The sequence below is a fragment of the Narcine bancroftii genome, chromosome 14 (assembly GCF_036971445.1).
Source record: "Narcine bancroftii isolate sNarBan1 chromosome 14, sNarBan1.hap1, whole genome shotgun sequence".
In the NCBI taxonomy this organism is placed as follows: domain Eukaryota; kingdom Metazoa; phylum Chordata; class Chondrichthyes; order Torpediniformes; family Narcinidae; genus Narcine; species Narcine bancroftii.
Window position 1 is genome coordinate 42,935,917 of NC_091482.1, and position 13,006 is coordinate 42,948,922.

The 13,006-nt window shown below is 39.5% G+C and overlaps 1 protein-coding gene across 3 annotated transcripts in view; it reads left to right on the top strand.

Annotated features, from left to right (window-relative positions):
* Nucleotides 1–13,006, top strand: part of LOC138749470 (protein unc-13 homolog C-like) — an 877,967-nt gene that overhangs the window by 533,928 nt on the left and 331,033 nt on the right. For all 3 annotated transcript variants that reach the window (XM_069910841.1, XM_069910842.1, XM_069910843.1), the window contains 3 exons: nt 1,315–1,386; nt 5,995–6,214; nt 11,292–11,519. In XM_069910841.1, coding sequence (XP_069766942.1) covers nt 1,315–1,386; nt 5,995–6,214; nt 11,292–11,519 — 520 coding nt within the window. The remainder of the gene's footprint in view (nt 1–1,314; nt 1,387–5,994; nt 6,215–11,291; nt 11,520–13,006) is intronic.

Genomic DNA, 13,006 nt, shown 5'->3' on the forward strand with positions numbered 1-13,006 from the left:
CTGTGTTCAAATTTGACAGATAAGATTTTGACAAGTAATGAAAATATTCAAGTCTAATTATATGTTTTTAATCAAAACCTTTCAGTCTAGTTTTCCTATTTTGGCATGGTCTGCATGAATAACAAATTTTATATTCAAATGAAGGCCCCATGTTAACCAGATTTCCTCACGCACTTCATTCACAAAAGGTACAAACCTCTGAAAAATTTAACACCTGTGAGGGGTGCTGGACAAAGCGGTGACTCTCTCTGCCTGACGGTAGACAAAAGTTAAAGAATTTCATGTACGTTACATTCTAAATGTAGTATTACGTACAATAATGGAACCTTTACCTTTACCTCGAGTTGCCTGTTGAATCAAACACTTCACTTAACTAATCCCCAAAAGATTGGTACCTTAAATTCCTGAATTTGTGTGCTTTGTTGGTCTGATATGCAGGGGCATTTATTTGTCAAAACCTTTCCAAATGGCTGTGAATCTGAATCCTGTTTTGTATTGTCTAAATGGAGAAAGCGCATACAGTACTGTAGATTTTCTCTGAGGTTCTCTTGCCTATTTCATCCCTCATTTTGTGTGTGCCTATTCATTGACACTTATCTCCGAAAGCCGTAACACACCACTAAATGTTGCCAAGTTACAGCCAAGCAATGTTTTAATAATGGCAATTAGCTATTGGAATATTTATGAAGCTTTCTTTTGTTTTCCTGTCCTGGAGAGTAAGGAACAATCCTGACCTCAATCAACATTGCCAAGTCAAATATTCCATTGCAGAGCTTCCAAACCGTGGAGATGCCCTGCTGCCACCTAAAATTAGTATCATTATGAGATTCACTGGTCAAGAACAAAATCTGATTCAAAATATAGAATCAACTCATTTTTCTTTTTAAAGTAGTAGTTTTGTCACCCAATCAAATGCAAGCTCCACGTATGTTTTTTTTGGAATTGTAAATACATCAATTCACATACTGTGTTTATAATTGCAAGAACTGGGCGGCAAGGTTAGCTCAGTGAGCTCAGCACTACTAGATCACTAGCCACCTGGGTTCGAATCTGTCGCTGTCTGTAAGGGGTTTGTACATTCTTTCTGCATCCGCATGGGTTTCCTCCAGGTGCTCTGGTTTCCTTCCAAGCTCCAAAGATGTACATGGTTAGTAGGTTAATTGGTCGTATGGGTGTATGTAGGTGATGCAGTTTCATGGGCCGGAAGGGCCTAATACAGTTGTGTATCTCTAAATTAAAAAGGAAATACAAAAACAATTTCAAATATAAATGCCTTTTTCTCACTTACTGTTAACATTTAACCCATCTCAACAGACACTTGCTGCTAGAAAAGCAGGTATATCTTTTGCCATGGTTTCGAGAACCTCGATAAACAATCAAGAATTGGTAAGTGTGCCTTCTTTATCAGCTTCACAATTGTTCAACCTGTTAAGTTGATGAATATCTTTTATGGAATGAGAATTTGGAGGTGGTTGCTGTTTGAAATCACTCCTTACTAGTCAAACTCGATTCTTCCATAATTACACCCAGTTGGTTACATGAGGAATTAAAAAGGAAATGTTTCCATTCTGAATGCCTTTTCATAATAGGACCATAAAAATTAAGTCACTCATGACAATCGGTTTGTCACCAAAGACTCTCGAAAACTTCTACAGGTGTACCATAGAGAAAATTCTGGATGGTTGTATAATATGAATGTTCGCACTGTGATTTTGCTACAAAAGTCTGAATTTTGTGACCTGTTCATGACAATAAATTCTAATTATGATAAGAGTTTCAGTAGCAAACTTGCACATTTTTGAGCATTCAATGCTATATGGATTTTTATCGGTTCAATTTTTATTAATGTTCCTGTTCATTCAACCAGAGGTTGTTTTGTGCAAGCTGTCTTCGTCACTATAACCATGTCCAAAAAAGCTGAATGCAAAGTTATCACTTAAAAATCATGTTAATAAATATATTCAGACTTTTAAAATCTTATACACTTGTCATTTTCATCAGGCCATTGAGAGTCTCGCACACCAATTTAAAGGTCACTACGGAGACATAGAAGTATAACATGGAACAGGCCCTTTGGTCCATCTATTTCTTGTCAAATTATTTATTCTGCCTAGTCCCATTGACTGGCACCTATTCAATCATCTCTTAATGTAAAAATCAAACCCACATCCACCACCTGTGCTGACAGCTCATTACACACTCTCACCACTCTCTGGGTGAAGAAGTCCCCCCCCCAAATGTTCCCCTTTCATACTTAGCCCATGTCTCACCCAACCTCAGTGCCTGTTTTCATTTACCCTGTCTATACCCCTCAGAATTTTCTATCCCTCCTTCAAATCTCTGATGCTCCAGGGAATAAAGTCGTAACCTATTCAGCCTTTCTCTGTCATTCACTCTTCAAGTCATGGCAACATCTTTGTACATTTTCTCTGCACTCTGAATCTTACTGATGTCTTTCCTGTAGGAAGGTGATCAGAACTGCACACAATTTGGCCTCATGCACATCTTGTACAATTTCAACACAACAACCCAGTACTCATTATACTGATTAATGAAGGCCATTGTTCCAAAAATGAACCTGTTACACCACTTTCAAAGCCACTGATTAATTTCTCAAGTCAATAAAAGAAAATATTCATTTTGTAAAACTAATATTGTGGAAAATTAATAAGAAGTACAATTTGAGTTTATTAAAAATGTCAACAATCACATTAGACTTCCCATTGGCTAATGTGCCAATCCTTAAGGCAACTGGTGAAAACCTGATGGTTTGCATTCCTCTCATTGATGGTGAGAGCACAAGAGTTTAAATGTGATGTTAAAATTAAAATATTCTAATCTGATAGGTTTGTGGGCTGTTCTGATTTATCAGTTTAATTAATGCCATTAAGTGTTGAAATTCTGTGAAATTGAAAGAGTTGTATGTGTGGAAGATGACTGCAGTAGTGGCAGAATCGAAGACCAGAGGGCAGTACCTCATCCTTTCAAACAGAGATGAGGAGATATTTATTCAGTCAGAGGATGGTGAATAGGTGGCATTTATTCTTGTAGATTTAAGTCAGAGGTTGATAGGTTCTTGATTAATGTGTGCCAAAGGTTATTGTCGGAATGGGGTTAAGAGGAAAAGTATATTAGCCATGGTGGGCAGACTCGATGGCCAAATGGTCTAACTCTGCTCCTACATCTTATGGTCTGATGGACAAATAAAACTAATTTGAATAAATGATGCTGTGATTTGAAACCCGATCCATATATAACCATATATTACCTTCTAGAGGTTATCAGTGAAAAAATTCTTGGATAAACTAGGCTTGTTTTACTTGAGGTTCTCCAAACTCATTCTTCAATGGAATGAGAACTCAGTGTGCCTGTATACTTAATTTCTCCAATATTCACCTGGCGAAAGAATCTCATCTCTGCAACCATTCTAGCACATCGGTTCTGCACCTCCTGTGAAGTGGTGTCACTGTGGTGTCATGAGGGTGTCACTGTGGTGTCATGAGGGTGTCACTGTGGTGTCATGAGGGTGTCACTGTGGTGTCATGAGGGTGTCACTGTGGTGTCATGAGGGTGTCACACAGATGCAACTGGAGGTGCCTCTCAGTTCCATTGCCTGGGGTTGACCTTTTCTCGCGACTGGCTGTGTAGAGTTTACACATTTTCCCTGTGAGCACCAGGATTTACCCCCAGGTGCTCCGGTTTCCCTCCATATCACAATGGTAAGTGATTAAGTTAACTGACAACTGTAAGCTAACCTGAGCTGAGGCAAATGGCAAAAGAATGAAAGGAGAGTTGCTAGATAAGTGAGCGGGAATGGGGCTGATGAGGACAGCAGGAATTCAATGGGCCTATTAGATGTATTGTAATTTATTACCATATTACGTATTGTAATTTAATACCATGGCATCTTTCCTAAAGTATTTGGTCCAAAAGCAAGCTCAATGTTCCAGTTTTGATTGAACTACTGTTTATAATTTTTTAAAAATAAGCAGATGCTGGAAATTTGAAACAAAACTAACGCATTGCCAAAATAAGTTAGTGATTCACAGTTGGATGAATGAGATTTGGTCTGTTAGGACATATTTTGCAGATGGCCTCAAGTTTACAGACAGTAAAAAATTGGAAGGTAGATTTTTGTCCTTTGGAACAGTCAGGATGTGTCGAAGGCATGGCTGAGGCATTCAGCAGCAGAGAAGCCGCATCTGGGGCCAAGTTGAGGGATGTTACAAAAGAACAACATGAAGAATGGGCATTAAACATGACATGTGAGGTTGTAAATAATCATGCAGTTTCAGGCAGTTGCCAGGAGAGAAGTGGAAGCAGTTACTATGGAACAGTGGAGAAGGTTAGGGCATCATCAACATTCACGTCGAAATCGATTGAAATAGAACACTAGCAATTTAAAGCTGAGGAGAGAGGGAGACAAGGGAAGAATGAAATGTTGTTTAATCTTATGTCACCTGTTCGCACACTGTAATTTTTGTTGCATATTATAAAAAGTAATTTTGTCCTAATTCTGATCATGAAAATTAACTTGGTGATTTACTGATACATAATTCATCCCAAAAAATGGCAAGAAGTCACAATTTTTTCATTCCACATGCTCTTGTTTGAAGGTTAATTCTTTTTGGGTCTCTGTTAGCAAATTTTTGCAATGAGTAACTATAACCATATAACCATTTACGGTGCGGAAACAGGCCATGTCGGCCTTTCGAGTCCGCACTGGTTCACCGTAAACCATTTCTGCCGATGATACAGACAAATCTTCCTTTGGGGCCGTACAAACTTCCAGTAGAACCCATGGCAACTCATTGACCCAATTGGGACCGGTGAGTTGGGCCTTAAGCGCAGATTTTAGTTGCTGGTGGAAACATTCCACAAGGCTGTTGGACTGCGGATGGTATGCCGTAGTGTGGTGCAAGTGTGAGCCACAAAAGCATGCAAAGGCAGACCATAACTGGAGTGATTTTTCTGTTAAATCCTAAATTATTGTTGTCAGATTCTCAATTAAAATTTGTTAAGTTAGCTTTAGTTATAGCAAGGAAATGTTTCATCCAAAAAATGGCAAGAAGTCACAATTACTTGGGTTCCCAGAGGGAATGTTTCAGTAATGACTTTGTGGACTCACATTGGAAATTTTCAGCTGACATTTGAGTGGAAGTCTTAGGCTATCCAAGAAGAGTGCCACTGTAAAGCTGATGGTCAAAACCAGAATTCATAACCTCAAATCTTTTTTTGAATATTTTATTTAATCAACATATCATAATAACAGACAGAAATAAGTGACCATAATATAATGTTAACCAATATATGCTGAAAATATATAAAAAGACTAAAAACAAAAAAAAACTAAAAAAAAACCCTCTAAACCCTCCCTCCCCCCAAACCTATTCTAATCCTATAACTAAAATACATAATATCATTGCTGCATAGTAATTCAATTCAGATTCCATCAGATGACACTCAAAGACCCAGAAATATCATAAAATTATTTCTTTCAGGGAAAACTTCACTTGACAGGAGAATTTAAAAAAATAAATAAATTATAATTTTAACCTCATAATTCTAGCATACAGGATCTAAATTTGTAAGAATAAAGAATATTTACCCCTCAAATTATAAGTATTTTTTAAAGGAATACAACTTTCTCAACATGCCATCTATCTAATGTTAATGAAACATCAGATTTCCACATTACAGTAATGCATTTCCTTGCTATAACTAAAGCTAACAACAAATTTTAATTGAGAATCTGACAACAATAATTTAGGATTTAACAGAAAAATCACTCCAGTTACTCGTTGCAAAAATTTGCTTACAGAGACCCAAAAAGAAGCATGTGGAATGAAAAAATAGTTCCAATTTCTTTTCCACATCTGAAATTTTGGTTCAATAAATTCAATCTCCATCTACTCAATTTCTGAGATGTAATATACAAAGTCAGAACATCTACTTAATTAGATTTCAGACATCTTTCAACCTTATTTTCAACAGAAATTACATGTTTACAAGAAAACATTACAAGCCTTAATCTACCCAATTTCATCAACTATGCCACACAACTTCGAGGTGTGGACAGCAACTACTCCAACTTACTGCTACGAATGCGAGGGGCTGCTCTGGGGAATAGCAAGGCAAGGGATGCGATGCACTGAGTGTGGCGTCAAATGCCACGAGAAGTGTCAAGACCTTCTCAATGCTGACTGTTTGCAAAGTGAGTATTTTTGATGACAAATGGTGTGTGTGTGTGTGTGTGTGTGTGTGTGTGTGTGTGTGTGTGTGTGTGTGTGTGTGTGTGTGTGTGTGTGTGTGTGTGTGTGTGTGTGAGAGAGAGAGAGAGAGAGAGAGAGAGAGAGAGAAGGTAATCTGTTCAGTGGCAAGGATTTTGCAACCAGGGTCCATTGATTTTGAGTCCAACTTATGGTCACTGCATTAAAATCAAAAAATATTGCAGATGCTGGAAATCTGAAATAAAAAGAGAAGCACTGCAGGTTAGGCAATGACTGTGCAGAGGAAGACAGGATGAACCTTTCAGGTCAGAACCTTTCATCAAAACTGTTCTGATGAAGGATTATGGTTGCATTGAGCAGGGAGGTGAACTGAAGAGACTGAGCATAATTTGAGCATGACAAATGAGGAGGTTGAACATGAACAAGCAGAAAAACATAGGTTCACTTCAACCAATCAGATTAAAATTTCCTAACATGGGCCTAGAAATTGGTTGGAGAATCATTAAATAGCTGCTGTGTAGCAAGTTAATCAATGCTTTGTCACGTAAGCTCATGGTCATTTTCATTCTCCATGAGAGAAATTAACACAGGGGAAAGGTTAGGGACCTGGTGAGTGCTGCTCAGTGATTAGTGGTCAAGGTGAGGGATGCATTGGTGGGACTGGAGATTGGAGCTGGTTGGGAAGGGATTGGTGATCGTCAAAATGGCGGTGAATTTGGAAGATGGGAAGTGACCTCCGGTCATAAGGGAAGTGTTGGTTGTGAGTAGATGAGTGTTTCAAAGAACAGAAGATCATTGTCTGAGGAGGTTTCATTGAGCCCACATACTTGGGCAGGAGCCTCATGGAGAACCAAGTAAATGGATGTTCATAGTGTGGGTGTCTTCATGTTGGACTGACTCCTGCAACTGCACACAGTACAGAGGACCCAGAAGAAAAGGCAGGGCTTCAATGACCTTTCTCAGCGCAATTCATTGGAAAGTGCACAAATATATTGTGATACAGTAATTTCTGGACAACAATGTCTAACTCAGGAATTAAGAATTAGAATATTTAATTATGCTCAGAAAGCAGAGAAAAGATGTAGTAGGAAGATGGAATTAAAAGATTAAAAGATAAAAAGAAAAGAATAATACTCGTGTCCAACATTAATTTAATAGAGCAGAGAGATTTGATGCTTGCAAAGATTAATTTGCAGTGCTGCGAGGAAGTTTTTGGCATAATAATAGCCACTGTAATTCGTGCAAAGCTTAAATCTTTTTCTCAGTTGGTGATGCTGCACTCAATCTTCTCCATCCAGATGGGCAGATTGTTGTCCAATTCAGTTCATGCATCTCATCCATCAATACTCCCAAAGCCTTCTCATGTTTTATTGCATCAGCTACACCCACTCCCTCAACACAGTCCACTTCTCATGCATCGGTCTATGATCCATCTACTGCAATCCCACAACCAAGTCCTTTGTTATCCACACAATTCCTACCTCTTCAGATATCAGCCACTCTTATCCAACATTTCTTCACATGCCTTCATGGTGATTAGACTAGCTTCACTCCAATGGTTATTGTTCTTCCAGCAGTCCTCTAATTGCATTGTCCCTCACCCTCATAACGTCTCCCAAGGTAGACTGGCAAATCATCTCTATCTCCATTACCCCCCTGCAGCCTTTAGCCTTCTCTGCAATCAGGATGATGTGCTGACGTTGGAGATAGTTCAGAGAAGATTTACAAGAATGATTCCTGGAATGAAGGAATTGGCATATGAGGAACTTTTCTTGGCTTTTGGACTGTACTTTTTGGAGTAGAGAAGAATGAGGAGAACCTCAAAGAATCATTTTAAATGTTGAAAGGCCTGGACAGAGTAGTGTGGGAAACAACTTTAGGGGAATCAAAGACAATAGCACACAACTTCAGGATTGAAGGGTGCACATTTAAAACAGAGATGCAGATAATTTTATTTAGCCAGAGAGTGGTGAACCTCTGGAATTTGCTACCACAGATGGTGGTCAGATCATTCGATATATTTAAGGCAGAGGTTGATAGGTATCTAAATAGTCGAGGTATCAAAGGTTATGCGGAGAAGGCAGGGGAGAGGGGCTGAGTGGAGAATGGATCAGGTCACGATAGAATGGTGGAGAGGATTCAATGGGCCGACTGGCCTACTTCTGCTTTTTCTTATGGTCAGAGAGATAAAACATCGAATAGCCCTTCAGGGAATTTGTCCGTGCCAACCAATTTGACATTCCAGGTTGGACCCATTTGCCTACATTTGGTGCACATGGATTCCTATACATATATATGTACAAATGACTATTAAACATCAGACATATGCCTGTTTCTACAATTTCCTCTGGCAGGTTGTTCCAGATATGAACAACCCTCTGAATGAAAAAGTTGCAATTTGGCCCTTCTTCTCCCTTCAGATTTCAGATTTATTGTCAGAGGACATACACGACACCCTGAGATTCCTATTTCCTGTGGGAGCGGCAGAATTACCACTAATTAGTAGTGCAAAAAAATCTATACGCAATGTAAAACATGTATAAACAAACAAAGAACTGTAAACAGATAACAAATGTAAACAAACTGACTGTGCAATATAGAGGAGAACAAAACAAAAATCAATAAAGTGCACAAGTAAGAGTCCTTAAATGAGTCTCTGAGTTTGTCGTTGTGGAGTTTGATGGAGGGAGAGCTGCTGTTCCTGAACCTGATGGTGCGAGTCTTGTGGCACCTAGACCTCTTTCCTGATGGCAGCAGCGAGAACAGAGTGTGTGCTGGGTGGTGAGGGTCTTTGATGATTATTGCTGCTCTCTGACAGCAAATTCCCTGTAGATGTGCTCAATATTGGGGAGGGTTTGTCTGTGTTGTCCTGAGCTGTGTCCAGAACCTTTTGGAGGGCTTTTTGCTCAGGGGTATTGGTGGTTCCATACCAGACTGTGATGGAGCCAGTCAGCACACTTTCCACCACACATCTATAGAAATTTGCCAGGGTTTCTGATGTCATTCCAAACCTCTGCAAACTCCTGAGTAAGTAGAGGTGCTGACGTACTTTCTTCACAATGCCATTGGTGTTTTGGGTACAGGAAAGATCCTCGAAGATAGTGACTCACCAGAACTTAAATTTTCTCACCCTCTCCACCTCACCTTAAACCTAGTTCTAGAATCAAATAAACTGTGAGCATTCACTTTATCCAAGTCCATCATGATTTTATAAACTTCCATAAGATCAACACTCATATGTTGTAGGAAGTAAAGACCCAACCTATCCAACTTCTCTCTATAACTCATGCCCTCCAGTCCTGACAACATTCTGGTGAATCTCCTCTGCACCGCTTCCATCTTATTGAAGACCTCCCTGTAGCTGGACCTTCAGCACTGTGGTCTTACCAATGCCTTGTACAACTGGACCATGAGTTCCCAACTTTTGTACTCCTTGTCCTGCCCAATGAGGACAAAGTTGTCAAAAGCATTCTTCACCACCCCCTTAACCTGAGTTGTACTTTCAGGGAACTATGCGCTTGTACCCCCCCCCCCCCAAAAGTTTCTCTGTTCGATAACACTCTCCAGGGCTGTGTAAGTCCTGCCCTGGTTTGAATGACACCTTACACTTGTCAGACAATAATCCCACACCACTCTTCAGGTTGTTTCCATGTTATTCCCTTTCTCAGCTGTAGCCTCTGAGTTCATGTTTCTTCCTTGTCTAGCCTTCTCTCTTGTTCCTCCATCTGCAATGTGATCAGCCACCCTTTGGATTTAAAGCAACACCCAAATGTTGAGTAAATTGACACTTTTCTGAGTTTGTCAACAAATTTGTCAACAAATTATTAAAATTTTGGAAAGTGCTTGCGGATCTTAAATTTGTTTGCAAAAATTGCAGACACGATCTTTTTATCTCATTTATTTGAGATGCCATTTTTTTTTAAAAATAAGCTGAGATAAATATCATCATATTTCATCATTTACAAAAATGTCCAGAATCAATCGTGCTGAAAATCCTTAAAATATGTTCAACAGAATAGAATACAAGAGCAGGGATGTGATGTTGAGGCATCATTATAGAAGATTTGGGAAGGATGTGCTGATATTGACATGTGCTGTCAGAGGATGTTCACGAGGATGTTTACAGGAATGAAAGGGTCATCATATGAGGGACGGATAATGGTTGTTGGTCTGTACTCATTGGAATTTAGGGGAATGAAGGGGTTTCTCGAATGTTGAAAGGCATGGAAAGAGTAGATGTAGAAAAGTTGTGGGAGAGTCTAGGACAAGAGGGCACAACTTCAGGATTCAAGGGTGTCCACTTAGAACAGAGATGCAGAGGAATTTATTTAGTCAGGGAGTGATGAATCTGTGGAGTTTGTTGCCGCAGGCGGTTGTGGAGCCCAGATCATTGGGTTTATTTGGCAGAAATTTATAGGTTCTTGATTAGCCAGAGCATCAAAGGTTATAGGGTGAAGGCTGGGCAATGGGGTTGAGTGGGAAAATGGTTGAATGGCGGGGCAGATTCGATGGGCTGAATAGCCTATTTCTGCTCCTATGTCTTATGGTCTTACATTTCCGATCTACAGTCAGATAAAATGGTTCCCTGGTACTGGTGTTTCTTCTTTGGCTTGGCTTCGCGGACGAAGATTCATGGAGGGGGTAAAAAGTCCACGTCAGCTGCAGGCTCGTTTGTGGCTGACAAGTCCGATGCGGGACAGGCAGACACGATTGCAGCGGTTGCAGGGGAAAATTGGTGGGTTGGGGTTGGGTGTTGGGTTTTTCCTCCTTTGCCTTTTGTCAGTGAGGTAGGCTCTGCGGTCTTCTTCAAAGGAGGTTGCTGCCCGCCAAACTGTGAGGCGCCAAGATGCACGGTTTGAGGCGATAACTTATAAAAAAATAATGAAGTCACCAGAAGATTTTCTCTCAGATGCATGGAGTTCAGATGCAGTGAAATGAACTGATTTAGCAAGATTATACCAAATGTGTTGTCCTTCAATCCTTCTAATGTTGTTTGAACTTCACAAATCTCACTCATTTAAAATTCTATATGAGAACTCACTTTGACATTTCCAATTTCAGGAGCTGTAGAGAAGAGCTCAAAGCATGGTGCAGAGGACAAAACACAGAACATCATCGCTGCCATGAAGGAAAGGATGAAAGTGAGAGAGAGAAACAAGCGGGAGATCTTTGAGTTGATCCAAGCACAGTTCCAAGTATCTAAGGAAGATTATGCACAACATTTGAAGGCAGCAAAGCAGAATGTGCTGGAAGGAACCTCCAAGTGGTCGGCAAAGATAAATATAACAGGTCAGGCAACTCTGAGGATATGGTTTCAAACTATTTACATTGTGATAAACTGTAGATTATTTGATTTGTACTTCTGCCTCATTTGGAGTTTTCCATTGGTTAATGTTAAAGAACATTTGAAAATATGCTCCAAACTCTTGACTGCCACAGCCCACAAACAAATGGTGCTGGTGTTTGGTTACACACATACTTTGGACGGTTTGTACACTATTAAAGTGAAATTGATGAAAATTTAATTATGGTTAATAATAAAAGGAACCAAAATGAGACATTTAATGATGACCATTCCAGCCATGCTCAAGTCCCAAAATAACGAAGAGAAACCTTGTCTGACTTCTTGTTTGCCAGAAATGGTTCTCAGTTGTCCTTCGTGCCCACTTAAAAACAGTAGTATAGTTGGCGAAGTGATCAGCATGGCTCTTTGCCACTGATATTCCAGGTGTTGAGGTTAAAAAATCTATTTTCAATGTCGTGTTGCAAGGAGTCTGTAAACGGAATGAAAATGGGCCTAATTTAACAGAAATTGTAAAGATCATTCTTACAGAAACTGTCAGAGTAACTTGTGTGCGAAATGGAAAAGATGAAGGCACATTAAAGGAAGATTTCAGATGTAGCTTGCAAATCATTTGATGCAAGTTTCAAAGACCATTGCTTTATTTCATTCCACTTGTAACCACCTCCCTATTGGAGCTTTAATGCATTTGAATCAAGCAAACTTGATCAAAAATAATTACTTGAATTTCTGAATTCAAAATGCCCACATCTGGTTGCTTTAATTTCAACCTCTATTTACAAAAAAGAATAGCAAAATCTTTTCCTCTTCCCCTCTGGAACTCATCTCTTATTCCTCCAATTATTTCCAAGATCAAACCCTGCCAGTTACTTTTAAATTTAAATCTGAAATCAAATGCTGCAAGATGGCAGTACTCTTCCTCGGGGCTCAAAGCTTCATGTATCAGTAGTTCTGACAAATATGATTGAATTGTGAAAATTATATTCCACATTATATTTCAAGTTACCTCATCATGAAAAGAAGACCATGTTCATTGCAATTCCATGAACCTCAGCAGATTATTAGAAATTGTGTAAATTATACAGAGAGCACACGCAGACATAAAAACAGTAAAAAAAAATACAAAGAAAGCCATAATCTAGGAGGAGCTAGAAATATTAAAAATGATTTACATAAATGTCTGTTCCTCCAAAATTGTACAGCAGGTGAATTGTCCCATCTTTCTCATTCTACGTTGGGCAGAAAAGTGCATGTAGCTCCATCTTCAAGAGGTTGAAAATGACATCCATGGTGACTCCAGCGACTAAATATGCAGTCCCACACCATGGAGTCTCTGCTGAATGGGTATTGGGCTCACTGGGAATAGTTCCGGCACTCCCTCTAAACTAAGGGTCTCCAAAGTGGTCAATATCAACCCATGGGTAAAAATACCAGGGGGTCAATAAATGTCGGGAGGTCGATTGAACTTTTGGGA